This window comes from Vulpes vulpes, chromosome 6 (genome assembly GCF_048418805.1).
Source record: "Vulpes vulpes isolate BD-2025 chromosome 6, VulVul3, whole genome shotgun sequence".
Lineage (NCBI taxonomy): Eukaryota > Metazoa > Chordata > Mammalia > Carnivora > Canidae > Vulpes > Vulpes vulpes.
The window spans coordinates 12,585,883-12,608,918 of record NC_132785.1 but is presented as its reverse complement, the minus strand read 5'-3'; the positions used below and the strand labels follow the sequence as shown (position 1 = coordinate 12,608,918).

General features: G+C 32.3%; 1 protein-coding gene across 1 annotated transcript in view; it reads left to right on the top strand.

Moving 5' to 3' along the window:
- The first annotated feature begins 18,999 nt into the window (after window positions 1-18,999).
- The window catches only part of LOC112928090 (calcitonin receptor-stimulating peptide 2-like), a 60,784-nt gene continuing 56,747 nt past the window's right edge, over window positions 19,000-23,036 (top strand). The window contains exon 1 of the mRNA XM_072760461.1: window positions 19,000-19,042. Coding sequence (XP_072616562.1) covers window positions 19,000-19,042 — 43 coding nt within the window. The remainder of the gene's footprint in view (window positions 19,043-23,036) is intronic.

The window sequence follows — 23,036 nt, the reverse complement described above, 5'->3', positions numbered from 1 at the left end:
CATTTTATTCTTTCCTTGAGTCAACTGCAAGCTTTGTATTTTCCAAGGCTGCTTTTATACTCCAGAATATATGAAAAATGTTAAACTTGTTTCTCTAATTTACTTTTGTTAGTACCTAGTAATGAAGGAGAAACTTAGGTTAAAATGCTAAAATGATTATGTAGCCTGTTTATATGACACCAAAACATTTGTGTAGAAAATAGAATAAAATTACTAGACTAATGTTCATACTACATGACAGGTATATGTGTCAATGGATATCTTCTGTTTTGTGGAGTTAGGTTAATCTACATATATTTCATAACAGTATGTCACAGTCTTGTTTTAAGGACATAATTTGTTTTTTTATTAAAAACCATGTATTGTTTGCATATAGTGAACGTAATTTCCCTTTGAACTTTGAGTTGACAGACTTTGAATATAACCCAGGGTGGGATGGAATTGCATTTGTGATTAAGCTATAACAGTTAATAAGTTTCATCAGCTTGGACCAAAGATTATGAATTGCTGAAATGGATAAGAATTTTATGATTAAGAGAAATCAGGGTATATTTCTATTTTTTTTCCAGAGTATATTTCAAAGTAAAACTTTTTCAAAAGCAACAATGTTTTGAAGGATACACGGTAACATGATAACTATGGAAGCTTTTATATACATGTTTCATAAAAAATTGTTGGCATTTGTTGCTGAATGTTTTAGCATTGTTTAAATTGCATAGTTTTTCTTTCAAGTTTTCTGTGAAAAAAATTCTAGAGCTTGAAAAGGTATTACAACTCAAAATTGCTGAGAAGACTAACCTATGTGTTTGAAAATTATTTTAGGTAAGCGTTTTACTGAAGAACGTGACGCTATACTAAAACATACAAAAAAGCACATAAATCATAGGTAGATTTTCCCAAAGTGATGGAATCACTGTGACTCATGCTGAGATCAAGAAATAGAATACTGAGAGTACCGCAGGAGTAGTTTTCCAGTCGCTACCCCTTCTCCAAAGGTAAACAACATAGTGATATTTTATTTATTTATTAATTAAGTTATTTATGTATTTATTTATTTATTTATTTATGTGTGTTTCAAGTTTTTATTTGAATTCTAGCTAGTTAACATATACTGTAATACTAATTTCAGGAGTAGAACTTAGTGATTCATCACTTACATATAATACCCAGTGCTCATCACCACAAGTGCCCTTCTCAGTACCCATCACCCATTTAGCCCATCCCTCTGCCTACCTCCCCTCCAATCAACCCTCAGTTTGTTCTCTATAGTTAAGAATCTCTTATGGTTTGCCTCCCTCTTTTTTTTTTTTTATTCTCCCATGTTCATCTGCCTTGGTTTTTTTTTTTTTCCTTTTCTTTTAAAGTTTTTATTTATTTGAGAGAGAGAGAGAGAAAGAGAGAGAGAGAGAGAGAGAGAGAGAGAGAGAGAATTGTATTTTCCAATACACAGAGAGCAAGCTTGAGCAGGGAGGGGGCAGAGGGAGAAGGAGAGAGAGAATCTCAAGCAGATGCCACACTGAGTGCAGAGCTTGACTCATGGCTGGATTCCATGACCCTGAGATCATGACCTGAGTAGAAATCAAGAGTCAGATGCCTAAACAACTGAGCCAGCCAGGAGCCCCTGCTTATGGTGTTTATCTTTCTCTGACTTATTTTGCTTAGCATAATACACTCTAGCTCCATTCATGTTTTGGCAAGTGGCAAGATTGCATTAATATGGCTGAGTAATATTCCAGTGTGTGTGTGTGTGTGTGTGTGTGTGTGTGTGCCACATCTTCATTAGGCATTCGTTAGTCAGTGGACATTTGGGCTCTTCATAATTTGGCTATTGTCGATAATGCTGCTATAAACATCAGGGTGCATGTGTCCCTTCAAGGTTTTTTTTTTTTTTTTTTTGTATCTTTTGGGTAAATACCTAGTAGTGCAATTGCTGGGTGGTAAGATAGTTCTTTATCTTTTTGAGGAACCTCCCTACTGTTTCCCAGAGTGGCTGCACAGTTTGCATTCCCACCAGAAATATCAGAGGGTTGCCCCTTTCTCCACATCCTCACCAAGATCTGTTATTTCCTGTGTTGTTAATTTTAGCTATTCGGACTGGTGTGAGGTGACATCTCATTGTGGTTTTGATTTGTATTTCCCTGATGGTGAGTGTTGAGCATCTTTTCATGTGTCTGCTAGCCATCTGTATGTCTTCTTTGGAGAAATATCTATTTATGTCTTCTGCCCATTTATAACTAGATTGTTTTTACGATATAGAGTTCGATTAAGTTCTTTATAGATTTTGGATACTGACCTTTTATCTGAAATGTTATTTGCAAATATCTTCTCCTGTTTGGTAGGTTGTCGTGTAATTTAGTTTATTATTTGCTTTGCTGTGCAGAAGCTTTTTATCTTGATGAAGTCCCAATAATTCATTTTTTTTCTTTTGTTTCCCTTGCCTCTGGAGATGCATCTGGTAAGAAGTTGCCATGGTTGATGTCAAAGAGGTTGCTGCCTGTGTTTTCCTCTAGGATTCTGATAGTTTCCTGTCTCACATTTTGAATTTATTTTTGTGTATGGTGTAAGAAGTGGTCCAGTTTCATTCGTCTATGTGTTGCCATCCAGTTCTCCCAACACCATTTGTTGAAGAGACTGTCTTTTTTCCATTGGATATTTCTTTCCTGCTTTGTTGAAGATTAGTTGACCATAGAGTTGTGGGTCCATTTCTGGATTTTCTATTCTGTTCCATTGTCTGTTTTTGTGGTATAGTGACTTTTAAAATTGTACATTACTATTAACCGTTTTAGATTTCATTAAAACCAAATTACGTAGCATGTTGTTCTTAGTATCTGTCTTCTTTAGCTCAGTTTTCTTTTTGTGAAGTTATATTATAATGTGTAGTGACAGATTATTTTTCCATCACTTACATAACATTCTATAGAATGAATAGACTATATGGCAACTTATTTTTCCACTAATAGACTTAGGTTATTTCTAGGATGAGGCTGCCATAAATAGTGCTATAGTAATCATTTTGGTGTACATCTTTTGGTGAATACATATATGAATTTCTACTTGATGTTTTTGGAAGAATGAAAATTCTGTATCATAGAATATAAATATTTTATGTCTTAGTAAGTATTGCCAAAAAGCTTTCCAAATCGGTTATATATACTAGAGGTGCCTGGCTGGCTCAGTCAGTAGAACACACAATTCTTGATCTCAGGGTTGTGAGCTTAAGCCCTAAATTGCACACAGAGCTTACTTAGAAAAAAAAAAAAAAAAGAAATGAAAGCATACCTCCACACAAATTGGTTATATCAATTTACATTCCCATGATGAATGAATTTGGTTGATGATTAGTGGTTGATGGACTAGAATCTTTTCTATTTTTTTAATGATTTCAATATTTTTACACTAAAGTGTTGACTCACGTTTTGCCCATGTTTGTTGGAATCATCCATCCTCTTGTCATTGATTTGTAAAAGCTATATTTTAAAAATATTCAGGACATAAATCCTCCTTAATGAAAGATACACACATTCAGTATCATCTCTAACTCTGAGGCTTAACTTTCATTCTCTAATGGTGTCTTTTAACAAGCAAACACTGTTCATTGTAATGTGACTCAAATTTTCAATCTTTTAGTTAATGTTTTCTGGTGTCCTATTTGCAATTATAAAGTTATTTTCTTTTGTTATGTTCTGGAAATTGAAATGTTTTTTTTTTTTTTCACGTTAAATCTAAAATCCTTTTGGGATTAATTTTTTCATGTGATGTGAGGTAAATTTCACTTATTTTCCAAATGGATATTCAATTGACCAAGAACCATTTACTTAAAAGATTATTCTTTTACCCACCGCATTATGAGTATTTGTTTATAAACTCTGTATTCCATTAGCCAATGATTATTTATTTGTGTGACCTTCATACAGGCTTGCTGAATATACAATTCTTTATACCTTTATCCATCCTCTAGATTTTTTTTAATTTATAAAGGTTGCATTGGCTACACTTTTTCTATTTGAATTGTCAGATTACATAAAAATCTGCCTTAAAAAAATCTGCTTTAAAATGGAAACTTACACATACACACAGAGAGGATATATCTCTCTGTTTCTTTAGATATTTGATTTCCTTGTTAATGACTTGTGAATTATAGTTTTATTCCTAGAATGTGATGTTTTTGACGATATTGCAACTGGTGTCAGTTTACATTTTCTCATTGCTGTTGTATACAAATGCATTAGATGTTTTCTCAACTTTTAACATTTTATTGTAGTATAATTTACATACAATAAACTGCACATATTTAAGATGTAAAATCTTATGAGTTTTAACTCTTACAAATATCCATAAAAAGTCACCAGAATCTCAGAATCAACGTTTTTTATCACCCACAAAACTTCCCTTATATTCTTTTATAAATCATTTCTCCCATTCCCTCACCATGAACCCAAACACTGAAATTAATTGTGTCACTGTAGATTAGTTTGCATCTTCTAGATTTTTATGTAAATGAAATCAAATAAATGCTTTTTATTATCTGACTTCTTTCACTCAGCTTACTTATTTGGGAATTCATCCATTTTTGTTGCATGTATTAGTAAATCATTACTCTTAATTGCTGAATATCATTCAGCAGTATGGCATTTAATATTATTATGTGTATTTATCATAAATTTTTCATCCATTCACCTCTTGATGGACATATGGGTCATGTGAGATGTGGTTAGCCAACACAATTAAATCTGCTCTAGTCATTTGTATTCAGGTCTTTGTGTAAACTTATGCTTTTTTTCCTATGGAATATGAACAATAAGATCGATAATGAGATCAATATGAACAAAGCGGTTTCTTTTTGTGCTAAGCATATGATCATTTCTTTTTAGCCTACCGATGGTAAATTACAATGACTGAATATTGCAGGTGACAGCAACCTTCACTTCTAGGATAAACTCGACTTGGTCATGGTGCTCTTTTTATTTCAGAATTATTGTTGGGTTTATTTATTGAAAAAAATTTTTATCCATGTTCATGATGCATATTGGTGTGTATTTTTTTCACTTCCAATGTATTTTTCTGGTTTTGATATGAGTATAATGCTAGCCTATAAAATGAGCTAGGAAGAGTTTCTTGAAATAATTATGGTAGTATTGGTATCAGTCCTCCCATAAATGTTGATAGAATTGGCCAGTGAAGCCATTTGGGGTTGGAATGTAATACTGAGAAAGTTAACTACAAATTTGAATCTATAAGGATGCTATTTCTGAGGCTGGGTATTGGTTATTTCTTTTGTCTCTTTTTATTTTTATCAATCTGGGGCTAGATGCATGTCAATTTTATTAATATTCTTTAAGAACCAGTTTTTAGTTTCATAGATTTACTTTCTTTTTTCTCGGATTTATGTTTTGTTCTGCTTCTTGAATGAATTTATATTTTCTTTGTAGTCTTATTATGATTAGGCAGAAGTCACTGATTTAAAACCTTTCTTCTATTCTAAAAAAAGTGTTGCTATAAATGTCCCTCTAAGTTCAACTTCATTGGTAGCCTACACATTTTGATATGTTGTATTTTATTTTCATTTAATTTCAAATGCTAATTTTCCTTTGATTTATACCTTGGCACATGGATCACATAGGAGTAGGTTATACTGGATTTTTAAATTTCTCCTTCCAAATCATTAGTTCTTGCTTCGTGTGTTTCTGATTTTGTTATTATGTTCATACACATTTAAGAATGTTACATCATCTTGATGAATGGATCTTCTATTCATTATGAATTGACCCTCCTTTCCCTATCTTGTTGTTCTGAACTTTACTTTGTTATTAAAATAGCTTTTGATTAGTGCTGGGATGATATATTCATTTCCATCCTTTTCTTTTATCTCATTTACGTTTAAATTTGTATCAGCAGAACATTTGAGTCTTTCTTTTTTATCTAATTTGACAATCTCTGCCTTAGATCATTTGCATCTAAAGCCATTATGATATCTTTTAGGTTAAGTCTACCATCCTTCTACTTTTTCTATGTGTTCTCCATTCCCTTTTTCCTCATGTTTTCCTTTTTTGGGGAAACAACTATTTTTTATTATTTCATTTTTTATGACCAGTTAGATATAACTCTATGTGTGTGTGTGTGTGTATGTGTGTATATTTAGTGGCTTCTTTAACATTATAGTACATATTTTCAATTAATCAAAATCTGCCTTTGTTATTAAATGTCAGATATTGTATATGTTGTGTCCTATTTATTAGTTTTTTTTTAATTATTAGTTTACCTTTCATTTATCCTGGTTTCCATTAAGAAGCCACTTAGTTGTTTTAAATAAAATACTAATGTATTTATTAAGACTTCCTCAGAGGCTCATAAACTCCAGTTTTTGTCCTTTTAACACAATAAGACTGAGAAATATATCGACACTAATCTTCAACATCTATTTATTTATTTATTTATGCAGTTCATAATTCACATTCTCAGGGAGAAAACCTCAAACTTATCAGAATTTTGTCCTTATTCCTCATTTCTTACCAGAAGCTTGGTGCATGCATGCGCTGGCTTTCTTGATAGCCCTGTCTTGAATATCTCTTTTGGTCATTCTAGCATCACTGATTACCAAATCTGTTGACTTCTCTGACTCTTGGTGTCATACCACTACTAAAGTTACTTGCTTTCACCATGAAACCAGTATTGGTAAATACTTGAAAGATTAGCTACAGACTATCGACTTTCCTCTGCTCATCCCTTCTCTCTGGTGTTCTATTAGTAATAGCATTCTTCCAAAACTATCAATCAGAATAATTACTTATTTTTTGGTTTTGATTTGTATATCAATTGGCTTCCCTAGTGTTTTTTGGTGAGAACATTTTTTTTTAATTACTCCATCATAGGTGGAAGTGGAAAATTGTGTGAATATGCCTTAATACTCCCAGTAAGATATTAATTTTTGTACAGACTACTTTAAAAAACTAAATTAAAATATATCATTTACTTCAACAGAAATCTTAGATGTCAGTTTGTCTTCCATATCAGTAAATCCTTCCACCAAACTAATCCCTTATTGTGTTTACTACACTCTAAGAAATGAATTGCTGAGAATAATTTAAAAAATCATATTTGAGTGAATTTGTATCTTTTCACATATAAAGAGTTCAGTCATTCAACATTTCTAGCTATATTTCATCACTTCTTCCTTCTTATAAGTGGCTACTTCAAATGTTTTAACTCTCCAACTCTGTTTCTACAGCCATCCTTGTTTTCAGTATCCCTCTCATTCACCTAACTTGTCTCAAAGAAATAAAGTCATGAACTCCCTCATGCCCTCATAGAAACTTAACTTTTTAATGTTTTCATTGTCTTTAGGCTACTGAGTCTACTGGTATGTCTTTTAGGTTAAGGTTTTTAGTTTCCTCTCAACATTTCATATTCTCTCTTCCTGGACATTGTCACCTCTCTTTTATCTTTGATCTTTCTCTACTGCTCTACTTAAGCATGTCTTTCTTACTTTCCATTCTTATTTTGTCTCTTGTTTAACTTTTATACTCTGCCACACTTTTCTATTATTACAGTTGAAAGATAATATGTATCTCAGTGACTTTATGTTGCAGCGAGCCATTAGGCATATTCTGGTATTTAAAATAATGAATTTCTCTCTAAGTGTTGAACTTCTAGTGATCTCTTTATACTTTGAAGGCCTTTTCTCTCTTGACTTCCTTCATTCTTCTCTGGTGATTTTGAGCAGTCTTCACCTATTACCTAGTTAGCAAAATCTGTTTATATTTCTTCTCTCCAACTCCACAGTTGACTCCTTAAAGCTGAATTCTTATATTACTGAGTCTAGACTAGTCCTTGACATATAGTTAATTAAAAATATATGTTAAATGGCAAACTGATGAGTTGATTGGTATCTGAATAAATAAGTAAATTATCTGCTCTGATTCAATTTTTTTCTTTTCTTTTCTTTTCTTTTCTTTTCTTTTCTTTTCTTTTTTTTTTTTTACTTGCATGTTAATGTTTATACCATCCAGAAGTCCATCTTTGGCATTTTTTTTCTCATTTCATACATACTGCTTTAGCTGCATTAGCTTGGGGCATGGCTTATTATCTCAGGGCATGGCCTTGACTAATATGTATACATGAGTCCATGTTTCTCAAATATGTACTTACCTAGACACATTTTAATGTTTACTGGTTTCTCTTGAAATTTTCTGAATCTGCTTGATTCAACAAGTTCAAATTTATATACATCCTTCCCCTTAACATACAGTATCTCTGTCAAGCCAGAAAGCTAGAAATCTTCTAAGTGTGTTTAATTATTAATATCCTTTCTTACTACTACATGCAATGGGTTACCACATCCTAAGAAGGATGAAGTAAATTTAGCTTTTCTTTGACTACAAACATAATAAATGTTCCTGTGCAACTATATTGACAATAAATTTAAAAGAAAAAAATATAAAATGATCTTATGACCTAGAGTTAAAACTTAAAACTTTCATCAGTCTCTTTTTTTAGGCATATTTTTCAATAGCTTTACTTTATAGGCCATGTAATCTTGTTTTTGCTTTATGTTACTAAACATATACTTTTTAAAAATTGTACACTAAAGAAATACTTTTACTGAATTGAACATTTAGGCAATTACCATTTATTTTACTCTTATAAATAATGTTTTATTGAACTTCTTTGTGCAAGACAGTTTTATTTATATCTATTTCCATATGATTGATCCCTAAAAGTAGAATGACTGTCAATGAGCATGAATAATTTGAAGACTCTTCATACATATTATCAACATATTTCCCAAAAGAGATACAACAATTTATACAACCTAAAGGAGTGTCCATTTCTCTCTATCCTGGATAGTATTGACTATTTTCATTTTAAAGAGAGTAAAACATATCAAAAATAAAATTTATGCTACCTTGATATATATGTTACATTAATTCTACTTCTTAACAGTTTCTCAAATCAATAATACACTCCTCTTTGTTGCTACTGCAACTGGCTTGGATTTGGCTCTTATAATTTTTCTGCTGTGTAGCATTTGCCTCCTAAATGGCATTTCAGCTTTGGTTCAAATCTTCCTTCATTCTCTTGTCAACATTGTAAAAAATAATTTTCTAAAATTCTAATTTAGTTCTGTATCTCTCATGTGCATAACATAATCTCTAATTAATTGTGCATGCACAATAAATACACAATGATACAGAATTCAGAAGAGATCTTGTTTCAATAGAAAAACGTTTCTGGTCCTTTAGTTGCTGCAAAAACTACCTTACATTTATCAGAGCTTTATGTCCTTACACCATGTTTTTTATGATTATTTGTTTAAAACCTTTCCTGTATCTACATTCCCAGTCCTTCCCACTTTGTAAGCTCTGTGAAGACAGGGACACGTCTATCTTATTTGTTCACAGATCTCTAATACCAGGTTCAGTGCACAACACAGACATGTGAACTGTGAATGAATTGTCTTTGTTGTCTCTTGCTTAACATCTCAGTTTCATTCCTATGATTTCTAAAACAAATATTATAATATATTATCAGTATTTATTGGCATGCAGATAGCTCATTTATCTGAATATGCTTTTTGATGTTTTGTGTCTAAGAAATCACTTTTTACAATGAAGTTTTAGCATGAATTGATCTTTCTCCCTCTGTAAATTTTTCACTCTAACTGATCACCCATCTCAGAAACATTTAGAGGATCTTACTCTATAGTGCCCATAAACCTTTTGCAAACCTCTCTGTTAGCAACTAGCTAGATTCCCTCTCTCCATACTTGTTGGTTTCTTGCCCTTACTGAGATTTCCTTGAGGAAATACATCTGTTCATCAATTGCTGCTATAAACACTATTTGTTCTGTTAAGCAAAACAACAAATAATAATCCACTACTTCAAGTGTTTTGTAAGGAGATTGACTAATAAGCTTAAAAAATAAGTGATGTGTTCTATAGGAGCAGAAGATGTAATGCGTGCTTACTAGATATATGCTGTAACAGATACGAGTATAATTTGGATGAACATGGGACCTACTTCATATTTTTGTATAACATGAGGCTCTTAATCAGAGATTGTGTTTGTTTACTGCATGAGGTTCAGATGAATGAGAGGAAGACCATGAAGCATACTATTTGTTCATGATAATAACTTAAAATTGCACGCTGCAGCACCAATCACTGGAAATTATTTGAACATTTTGTCCAGGTACAGGAACCTGTTATTTAAGTCATGAAGGCTAAAACGAACCACATCTTTAATCCTTGTAAAATTCGGCCTTCTTCAATTATTACTGAACTTGTATTAACTTAAAACGGAAGTGCTCATAAGAACTGACTACTATATAACAACTTTACCTGACTCCATGAACCTAGCTTGTGATCTTGCTACCTAACATTATAGTCAAGGTCTTAGATGGCCAAATGATTCTCATGCCTTGGGTCATTTCTGATGTTAGTCTCTTTTTTAGGGTTTTAATTATTCTTATTATTAACAATTTGAATTATTCCTCTAAAATTGATACCTAAGACCATACTAGTTAATCAAGAAATTCAGTTCAGTCGAACCGAGCTCAATGCCACATAATTCTTTATTTGGTTCCATAATGAGAGGGAAGAGAGTGGGTAGGGAGTAAAGCTGACTTCATCCAGTATCAATTCATTTCTTTATTAATGTCCCAATTCAAAGGCTATGTCTTGGACTGCTAAAACAGAAAAGACTAATATTTTTTATAGGCAATTAAGTATCACTTAAGGCTACTTTGAAGTTTCAGAGATGGTAACATATGTAACCCAAAATAATAACTATTAATTAAAAATTTAAAACAGCACTTTTATTTCAACAGTACTAAAACCTATGGATCATTTTAAATTTTAAAAATATTTCCCTAAGAATATTTAGAAATTGTAGAAGATGATAAAAAATAATGTTTCTTAAAATAATAGGGAATAGGCAAAGCTAGGATATGAGAAAATAGAAAGTAAATGATGCTGCTTCCCAGCAAGGATATCAATGTGTACATTATTGTGTTACTGGAATAGGACCAGAAGCAATGAAAAAATCAGTGTGAGTCTGGTCCCATATTTCAAATATCCTTTTCTGTTACCAAGAAAGTGATATGCATGCATTTTGCATGCATCCTAAAGCACCCTTGAACTCTTATTACTCTGAGGTTTGTTTTTCTAGATCTTTATCTGGAATATATTGGCTTTAACTAGTTTTATGTCAGAATACGTGTTTTTCATGGTCTTGATTATTCTAGATAATAGAGAACCTTGCATTTTAGAAAGTAAAAATTTTGTGCAGGGATGCCCTGGGTGGCTCAGTGGTTGAGCTTCTGCCTTCGGCTCAGGTCATGATCCTGGGATCGGGGATTGAGTCCTGCATGGGGCTCCTTGCAGGGAGCCTACTTCTCCCTCTGCCTGTCTCTCTCTCTCTCTCTCTCATGAATAAATAAATAAAATCTTCAAAAAAAGAAAGTACAAATTCTGTTTTGTGGCAAAAGCATATGTTGTGAAAGACACATATCCCTAATCTCTATTAAGCCTAAGTCACTTTATCTGAAGCAAACAAGAAAATATTGCATTAAGTTTAATTAGAAAATTCACCTACCAATGGAAAATTTTAGTGATTCTAGCTTATATATTCTAATAGTATCATCATCATTAGTACCTTATTACTCATGTCTTCCTTCACATTTCAGGCATTTTTTTGTCCTATAATATATTAAGGCAATTTCACAAAAAAAGGTAAATTCTAAGTAGACAAATGTTTTCTAAAGGCTATGCAAATATATTACATGAATATACCCTAATTAATAAATTTCAAGCATCCTTTTCTGTTACCAAGAAAGTGATACATTTTTAACCTACAGATGTTAAATATTTAATTAAATACTTACAGCTGTTAGATATTTTTGTATATATATTTTAAATATACCATGTGAAAATATGCTCATGCTAATTCAAAATATATGCCAACATTTTAAAGGTTTTGGAGCAGAATATGATTGCCCTTATGAAATGTTTGGTTAATTCATTTCATTATTCTGCTATCAATGTAAAATGATGCTACTTTTTTGATATAATTATGCTTAATACTTCTTTTTTAAAAATTCTAAAAATTAAGATCTTTAAATTTTTTGTTACCATTTTTATAAATTGTATTTATGCATATAAATTTTAAAGAAGTTCCTTAAAAGATTGTCTTAAGAATTCTAGTTAGCTTTTGTTTTAAATAGTCAGTGTTTATTTATATGTACTTATGTATTTACCTTTATCATGGTCTTCATTTCTTCTTGCATGAAAGTACTGCTTCTAGCCAATATTGTTCTTTAATTCTTTTTCTATTAGAAATACACATGCAATCAGTTCTGCTGAATCAACTCTGCTGGTGACAAAAAAAAAAAAAACAACCTTTTGTATGTAAAAAGAAAGAAAAAATTATATTATTACTTTAATTTTTTTAAGTCAGGTTTACTAGGGTATAACTAACATGCTGTAAACTTTACTCTTTAATTGGTATTCAATGCAATGAATTTTGGCAAATAGTTACAGTTATGTAACCACTACCACAATTGGGATTCAGGATCTTTTTATCACTCCATGAAGTTCCCTCCCTCATGTGCTTTTGTCGTGAATCTCCTCCCACTCCCAACCCATAAAACCCTGGATATGATTTTGTCTCAATGTATTTTCCTTTATCACAATGTGACATTTGCATTTCTACCAGCAATATATGAAATTTTTACTGATTCTGCTTTTACATGAATACTATCATTGTCAGATATTGTTTGTTGCTTTTGTCCTTGGTTTTGTAAATTTTAGCCATTCTAGTAAATATGAAATTGTATCTCAATAAGTTTTATTTACTAATAGCTGGATATTTTGGCTTTTTGTGTGTTTATTTGACATCTATTTTTGTTCTTTGGTAAATTGTTTATTTAAACCTTTTGCTCAGTTTTAATAAATTGGCTTTTAGTCTTCTAATTTAATTGTAAGAGCTTTCCGAATTCTGCTTATTGATCCTTTATCAGGTGCATGTTTTGGAAAAATGTTCATCTTCTCAGTGATTTATCTTTTTATTTTCTTAACAGTGGTTTTAAAAAGTAGAAGTTTTAAATTTTGTGGGATCCAGCATATTGTTTTTTTTTCTTTCTTGTACTTATTGCACTATATTTTGTCCTAAAAAAGTCTCTAGATTACCTTGTATCAGAAAGATTTTTTTCCCAGCATCACAAAGATTTTTCTTTAGAATTAAAAATAATAATAATAATTAAGTACATAATTCATTTCATGTTATCTTTTTATGATGTAGGGTAAAAGCTGAGATATATTTTAATTATTTTTCTCATGAGATGTTTAATTGTTATTGTAACATCTGTTAAAAAGACTATTTTCCCAATTGCTTTCCTTTAATACTTTGTTCAAAAAAATCATGCATGGAAAAATTTCTAAACTATTTATTATGTTCTATTTTCCATAAGTCTGTCTTTATGCTAAAGATAAACTTCCTTGATCACAGTCTTACTTTATATATATTAAATCATACTGTTAAGTTTGTAAGTTTTCTAACTTTATTCTTCTTTTAACAGAAAATAATTTTGAATAGGATGGCATTTAAGCTATAAATCATTTTGAAAAAATTAACAACTTGAAAATACTGAGTCTTAAAAATACTGAGTCTTCTGTTTATGAGGATAATTTATCTATTGGTTTATTTACAGATTCTTTCATTTCTTAATTTTCTGTAGCTTTCAGAATATATATATATATATACATTAGACATGCTTTGTTAGATTTATTATAAGAACTGATTCAGAACTGTGTTGTCAAATTAATTTGTTGGTTCGCTCTTTCAATGGTTATTGTCAAAAGTATATAATCTATTATAAACTCTTATGCACATAAGTCTTATTGCATTAATCTTAGAATTTTTTACTTTTTTAGCAATAATAATAACTAACATTTATTTAGTGCTTATTATATACTGGGTTATTTTCAAAGTATTTTACATACATTTTTCTCATTAATGCCAAAAATCCTAAAAAATGAATGCTATCATTATCTTCATTTTACAGGTTAGTAAATTGAGGCGGATTCTTATATACTGTATTAAAATGTGTAGGCCTGGGCAGCCCCGGTGGCTCAGCGGTTTAGCACCACCTTCAGTCCAGGGCCTGATCCTGGAGACCCGGATGGAGTCCCACGTTGGGCTCCCTGCACGGAGCCTGCTTCTCCCCTTCTCTGTCTCTCATGAATAAATAAATAAAATCTTAAAAAAATGTATAGGCTCACATGTACATAAATACATATACATATGCATATATATGTATACACACAATACAATTCACTCAGTAAAGCAGGACAAAATTGATAAATTGGACTTCATTAAATTTAACAGCAGTGTTACTTTTAAAAATTTTCCATTAAAGAAAAGAAAAGGAGAGATGCCTGAGTGGCTCAGCAGTTGAGCATCTAGCTTCGGCTCGGGGGGATCAAGTCCCACATTGTGCTTCCTGCGAGGAGCCTGATTCTCCCTCTGCCTATCTCTCTGCTGCTCTCTGTGTGTGTGTCTCTCATGAATAAATAAATAAGATCTTTAAAAATAAATACAATTAATAAAATTAAATTAAAATTAAAAAAAAAGAAAAGGAAAGCCACACTGGAATAAATTGTTGACATAATTATATATGGCCAAGAACTTTTATCTTGAATATCTAAAGAAAATGTTTAAGTCAATGATAAGAAGAAAAACACAATGAAAGTATTTAGAGAGGTAAACTGACCATACATACAAATGGACACATATAAATGTCCATATCACTAATATACCCAGGAAAACTGTTCAGTATTTTACTTATTGGAATAATGCAAATGCATTTTAAAAGCACAGTAAGATACCACTACATACTCACTAGAATGGCCAAAAATTTAATAAGATGGACAATACCAAGTTTTGTAGAGGATATGAGGATGTGCAGAAACCAGAGTGCTAATATATTGGTAGAAATTTAAAATTGTGCAACCAATTTGGAAAGCAATTCTACAACTTCTTATAAATGTAAATATGCACTTACCATATACCAGAGTAACTCCAATCCTAGATATTTACTTAATAAATGATAATATATCAACAAAATATATATGATTGTTCATTGTAGCTTTAGTTTTAACACCCCTAAATTAAATGAAATTCAAATGTTCATAAACAAGTGAATAAATAAACACATGTAGATATACACATTAAGTGTAATACTATACAAGAATTAAATTTTGAAACAACTACAGATATCATATCGATATAATTTAATCTGTAAAATACTATACAATTATATAGCTATATGATTATATTCATATCACTTTTAAGATAAGCAACACTAGTCTATTGTGATAGTCGAATAAGTGATTTTCTGGAATAAAGAATGGGGAATTGGCTCTGGGTAGATTCTAGGGCTGATGGAGTGTTCAATATATTAATTATGGTAGATGTTACACAGCTTTGTCAAAACCCATCAATCTGTACATTTATAATATGTGCATTTTATTGTAGGTAATTTTTATTTCAATGAGCTGTTCTTTTCAAATTTAAAAAATAAACCAGGACTAAGATAGAATAAAATCCCAATATGATGGTCTTTCAGTAAACTTAGAAATTAATTGGTTCATCCTAGAAATAAGAGCTAGAGATTTCTAGGATAATTGTCTCCACATGATAAATTAGAAATAAACAACATATATATGTGATTGAATATAATAATATAGGCTATGAGTGTGAAAGCATTGAGTATGGCTTGTTATATATGAGAGTGAGACATGATCTCTTTAGTTAAGCAAAAATATATAAAATAAATTACAAAATACACAACAAAAAAATGCCCAAATTTAAACAAATTTGAAAGTTGACATTATTTTGAAAATTTGTGTTATTTTTGAAATTGCAAAGTTATTGTCACATTATAGATAATGTCTAATTAATACTCACATTATAGATAATGTCTAATTCATATTCTAGTAGTTACATTAGATTCTATTTATAATAAATTATTTTCCTACTTATGTAGGTATTTTGTATTTGTATAGCAAACTCTTCTATTGCATTTTTTTTCTTAAGTAGTAATTCTTAAAGAATATGCAGGCTTCTTAATATATTATTTCTTTTTAGATATAAATGAAGAATACTTGATATTTATTTTTTAACAATTGAGGCAGTCCTCTGATCTTTAAAAGTAGGTTGAATAGCCCTCTGATTTTTATAAGTAGTTTGAACAAATATATAGTAAGAGTTAGTCATAACATTTAGTTTAAAAGCCTCATAAATAATCATGTTGTTTTTTAAACTTTAAAGTATCTTTTTTGAGATAGAGTGCTATATTCTTTTAAAGAATGTGATCTGAACTTCAGAAACTCCTCTCCTTCACTGTCAGTATTTGTGTTTGTTTAAATATGCATTTTGTTCTCAAATTATAAAGAAAATCATTTCACTTTAAAGTGTCAAGAAAAATGTTTTACATACACATGAAACTTTTTTATTTGAGGAATAATAGAATGCTATTAAAATGTTAGGAAGTCCTATAGAAATACATGAGATTTTTCAAGGAATCACTTATGCAGAAACTCTCAGTATCCAATATGTCATATTCCATATGAGAAAGTGTGAAGAAGTGAACATTAACAACAATAATAGCAGCAACAATAATAGAAAGTGTTTTGTCAATTTGAGCCAACAACTGTGTGCTGATACTCTCAGGACGCAATTTCCATTTTTATGAAAGAGTAGTAATTACAGATTTGTTTATGTTTTCAATTTATTTTCAAATAAATTAATTTAATTGACTTATTTATTTTCAGAGTTAACATTAAAAACTAAGTGGAGATATTTTTTTTTCCTAAAATGATGGATTTATTTTTTTAATGATGGATTTATGATGAAACTATTAGGTTCTGCTAAAATGTGAAATGCAGTAGAAAAATTTATTGAATACTTGGAGAAAAGGAAAAATTTAAAGCCAAAAGAGTGTGATAAGCCTCCAAATATCATATATTCTCTCCAGAAATACAGGGGAAAGGGCATGGAGGTGCAAGTAGTCTTCTGGGGAACAAAAGGATAAATAAGAAACTTATAAGGAATTTGTGAGCATACGCTATGTTCATACCCTTCTCCAATAGGTTTGCTTAGTCTCTGTAAGTTTTTTTTTTTTTGTACAGTGAGAAGGATGAAGCTCATTGTAAACAGCACTGAGGGTGTGTGGTACTATGGGGCAGAGGCAAATGATGGCTAAGAAAGAATGCAAAAAAGTCCAAGAGAAAGAAGCATATCAAACAAGCTTTGGTTATAAGAAACAAGTACAATAGTTTCCAGTATGTCAATGTTGAAGACGCAGTTATGAGACCTAAAGGAAAGGAACACATAATAAAATATCTCTAAAATGTCAAGCTGAAGTATAAGGTAAAAATCAGAAATAGCTTAGAATTGGACAAATCTGAACTGTGAGGTACTTCTTAGAGTGTTTTATATCCAAATCTCTAATCCACTGGGACCCTGGGTGGCACAGTCAGTTAAGCACCCAACTCTTGGTTTCGGTTCAGGTTGGGATCTCACATTCATGACATCATCTCACATTCATGACATCACACCTCTCATTGGGTTCTGAGCTTAGTGTGGGGTCTGCTTAAAAGACTCTTTCCCCCTCCCTCTATCCCTCTCCCAGTGTGCTCTCTCTCTCTCTCTCTCTCTCTCTCAAATAAATTGGTCTTAAAAAAAATTTAATTCATTTACCTGCTCCCAGAGAGAATATTTAATTGTCAAGTGCCCACCCCTAACAATATAGTAAGTAATCAGTTTCCAATAATATTCTAATGAGTGAATGAATAAATGAATTAATGAATAATAATTTACATTTGCACAGATAGGCATCTATACTTCTAATATTCTTCTTTCTCTCTTCCTTATTATACAAATGATGCCTGTATTTTCTTTCTTTCTTTCTTCTTTCTTCTTTCTTTCTTTCTTTCTTTTCTTTCTTTCTTTCTTTCTTTCTCTTTCTTTCTTTCTTTCTTTCTTTCTTTCTTTCTTCTTCTTCTTTCTTTCTTTCTTTCTTCTTTCTTTTTTTTTCTTTTGTATTTTCTTATTTAGGCTTTGCCAACTTATCCTTCAGCTGTCAGCTTAGAAATCATGTTCTTTACATCATTTTACCACTGACCATCCACACTGGGCTAGGTGATTTCGTATGTGATCATATATCACTCCTCACACTATGTTTTATTGTCTTCTGTGTCTCACTAGCCTTATAGCAGGGAAAACCAGGCATTGTTATTCTTTGAACATAAGCCTGTAAACATTGCCTGTACATAGTAGGTTCTACAAAAATATTAGTTGAATGAATACATTAAAGTCTTTGTCAGTCAAATTGTAGATCTTGACTTCTTTGAGATCAGTTACACTCGTATTAGTTCCTTTTGGTGTTGTCTTATTTGACTGATTCTTTGTGATGTGGGTAGACTTGCCTTGGTGCCAGTGCCTTTTTAAAAATTTATTTTATTTATTTTTTAAAACTTTCTTTTTTCTAATAAAGATTTTATTTATTTACTCATGAGAGACCCAGAGAGAGGCAGAGACATAGGCAGAGGGAGAAGCAGGCTCCATACAGGGATCCTGATGTGGGACTCGATCCCGGGACCCCAGGATCATCCCCTGAGCCGCAGGCAGATGCTTAACCACTGAGCCACTCAGGTGTCCCAAGGGCCAGTGCCTTTAAAGGAGAAAATGTGTCTTCCAGTTTTTAAAGACTGGTTTCTGCAAATTGAGTCTTCTTTGCCTGTCCTTTCCTTGCACTGATGGGATGACTTCCAGAAACAGTCATGCAGCATGGGAGCCAGTTACGTAGCTGTCATTGAGGCACAGATCCACCAGGCCTAATTATGAAGTGTGATTGAGAGGGGGCTGGTGCTGAGTGTAAGTCTCTTTCAGGATCTCTAGGGATGGAGATGAATTTCTCCTACTGGGAATCTGGACCTCAGAATGGCTGGCACCACGGCCAACTCTGGCTTTCAGGAAGCTGAAGGTATGTATAAGGCTGTTTCAGAATCTCCAAGGGTATAGACAGAGGTTTCTCCGTCTTGGTCCCTATGCCAGCAGGCCCCCTTGAAGACTGGAGCTGGGAGGAAGCTGACACAAAGTATAGGGCCCCTTCAGGATCTTCAGCAACATAAATGGAGTAGTGTGTGTTGCATGGTTCCTATACCACCGGGACTCATGGACTGTAGGTGAGATGGGCAGGACCCTTCCATAATCTGCCATCTGGCAAAGTTTGGTGGGCTCACCTCCAGAGGCTTCTGCATCATGGCTAAGAGGGACTAGAGGGCCAAGTTCATGGGCCAAGTTAGGGGCCAAAGCCAGGACCAATGTCTGGATGTCTATTACCTGATGCACAGGTGGTCATGACGACTCCCAGGTCTCGTGACATCTGGTGCTGGTGACAGACACAAAGCCAAACAGGTATAACTGTTCTCCAGAGTGCAGAGCTGTGTCTGGATTTGTAGCCAGGATCATGGTCAGTGAGTCAGCCCTCTGGGTAAGAACCTGTTTTCTCAAAATGGCTTTCTATGATTTTAGAGAATATGGGGCTTTCATAATCTTTTCTCTTGATCACAAAGACACTTCTGTGCATAGACGGGTGGCATATTATTGTTGAAGAAGGGATATGTGGAAGGGAAATCTTATTTGGCCATCTTGCTGATGTCATTCCTCTATTTTAGTTTTTAAAATGTCTCAGTATTTTACTTTAACTTACATTTTCCCTCAGCCTTCGGTGTGCTATGGTTTATTCAATGATTTTAAATCTCATAATGTCTATTAATTTGGAACAAGCTGCAGATGTCATTCATTGACAGTTTCTACTCCTACATACCATTGCTCTACACGATCCTAACACATTTGTCTACAGAACCTTCCAAACATTCTCAGTTCCAATAATTCAGATTTTTTATATATTCAGAAACACTTAATTCTAGTACTCAAATACATTAGGTTATTGTGAGCCACTTTGTGAAACCTATTAATAAAAAGCTGATGCCAGTATAGATATACCAACTAATTTGTTTTTTGAAAAAAAATTAATTTGATTTGACAAACTATGGAGTCAGTTTATAGAGATTGGTACAATATAATAGAGATATAAAATACAGTGATATATATACACAAACATGCATATACATGTACATATGAACCCAGTAACAGAAAAGATAATATAGAATGAAATAATTTCAGCAACACACTGTAAAATTTATATAGTTTATTTTGTTTTATTCTTTAAAAAAATGTATTATTTATTTGAGAGAGAGTGAGTGTGCACAGGCAGGGCAGTGGGGAAGGATAGAGGAAGAAAGAAAGAAGCTGACTCCCTGCTGAACAGGAAGCCCAATGCAGGGCTGGAGCCCAGGATCCCGGGATCATGACCTGTGCTGAAGGTAGATGCTTAACCGACTAAGCCATCCAAGTGCCCCTGTTTTATCCTTTATGGGCTTATATAGTTGGATTGATGTGGGATAATAGATACATCAATATTTGTCATCAACATTGTAGTTTTCTAGCAGACTAATGCTAGGCCTTGGTAATGGATAAAAGTGGATGAATAAAATATCTACACATTTTGAAATTTCATAAGGAGAAAATAGAGAGGAAGAAGGAGGAAGACTAACATGAGTAGAAGAAAAATAACAGTGCTAGAAGTTTGGAAAAAGGGAACACAGAAGAAGGATCAAAACTTCAAGTAACTGAGGGTTAGCCACTGGTTTTCTGCTATTCATATGGATTATTAGCTACTTTTTGAAATGACAATTAGGCACAAATCTTCAATATCTTTTTTCCTTACCTTTTGATGCATTATACATGGAAAGGAACACAAATGACACTTTATTAAAAAAATTCTTAGAGCATTAGTAACCTTATGCAACATAATTTTTAGGAAAACAAGGATATAATTGTATGCCAAACCAAATTTTACCTTCCCAACAGTATGATATCCAACCTAATTTCAGTCTTCCATGGTGATTGAAAGAATATATGAGAAAGTTGTTGTATTTGAATATTTGTTTATTACTATGTCTATATTGGGATGTGTGTGTGTTGGTATACAAACTATATATAGATGAAATTTTTGTTTCTGTCCCATTTACATGAAGGGATACAGTTATGCATTGTATACTTGATGCTAAATAGCAAGGAAAGAGGGCACTAAACACACACACACACACACACACACACAAAGTTAAAGTATAGCCACAGTCTTTAGACAATTATATTTAGTAGCCAAATCCAGGCAACACATGAATTTTCTACTAAGTTACTAGAATTCTGATGCTTTAAAAAACATTAGCTTTCATAAAATAGATATTTTTTTAAGATTTTATTTATTATTTGTGAGAGACACAGAGAGAGAAGCAGAGACAAGGTCAGAGGGAGAAGCAGGCTCCATACAGGGAGCTGGATATGGGACTTGATATGAGACTTGATCCCAGAACTCTAGGATCATGCCCTGGGCCGAAGGCAGACATTGAACCAATGAGCCACCCAGGCATCCCTAATCAGATAGATTTGAATTTGAATCATAGTTCCTTTTTCTGTGTGTTTCCTTGAAAAAAAAGTCACTTATTTAGCCCAGATTTTCAGTTTTCTTACTTGTACAGGAATTAATAAACTAGCTTTCCTATGTTTGTATCCTTAAATGGTACAGAATATATATAGTTACAGCATGTGTTTACAGTAGACAGCCACAAATGATAGCCATTATTTTTATTCCTTTTATTGTTATCATTATGGTTAATTGAATTTGACCCTAGAAAACAAATCTTGAGAAGTAAATTGTAAATTACTTTATATTCAAAGGATTATTTAGGATTTCTCTTAGTAATCAAGAGAGACTTTAATATGTTTAAATGCTTAAAATTAAATGTGACAATAAATGAGGAATTTATTCTATTGCAAAGTATTATCTATTTTTCTTGGAACCTATTGTTGTTGTTGTAGTTACTTTGTAATTGGTGGCTTGCTGTGTTTTTTCTAATCTGATTAATTGCATTTTAAAGTTCCATGTTTTCATTCATAGTAGTTGTCCGAGTCCACTGCACCTAAAACTTTAAAAATAGTCTTGATATTTCTTTCCTTAAAGATTTTGCCCGGTCATTTTTCATCCAATAGTACTTTTCCCATACTTATACACATCTTGTCATATACAAATGAGGGGTGACCGCTGGCACACGGACTCACAAAATCAAAGTTATTTCATTACAGCAGACACTAAATCATCCAAAGGAAAGGTTATGTACTCTTTCTTCTCCCTTGCTCAGGTGGTATCCCCCATATAGTTTTCATAAGAAGAATAGCTTATATGTTATCAACATGAAAAATTATCTTTTTTTTTTCATTCTTGTAGCAGATGGGAAACAGAATACCTACTCTATGGAGGAAAAGCTGCTCATATAAGCCAAGGAGTTTCTTGTGTCTAGGACATCCGAACTGAAATTAGAAATTAACTGCCTCACACTCTTCAAAGCACTTAAGTACAGTGCTTGATAATGCTGTTATTTTATTCCTAGTGTTGACACAATTTTAGAAACAGTTACTTCAAGTTTATATTGACATATTATCATCAATTATGTTTCACCATCTGTGGATCTAATTAAGTTTACCCTTAAATTTGATTTTACCAGACATCATTCACAAGCGAGACATGTTTACAAAACATCCTTTTTACACAAAGAGAAGAAATAGGAAATCAGTTAAAATAGCCCCAAAATAATTTTGATGTTAGAAAACTGGGTGTCAAATAACAGCACTTAATTTAGACTATGGTAAGGGCTCAGTGGTGGCTGGTGATCTTGGAGTAGGGTGGTTGGTATAAGGACACCAATGGATAGCAAGAGCAATCTTGAATTTTATTATGTAGAAAGAAGGTCAAATTCATTTTCTTTCTCCTTCCCACTTCAATGTTCCCTATAAACAACTGTAATAAATGTTGTATTTTTAGATTTTTCAAAACTTGCACCTCCTTAGAAACA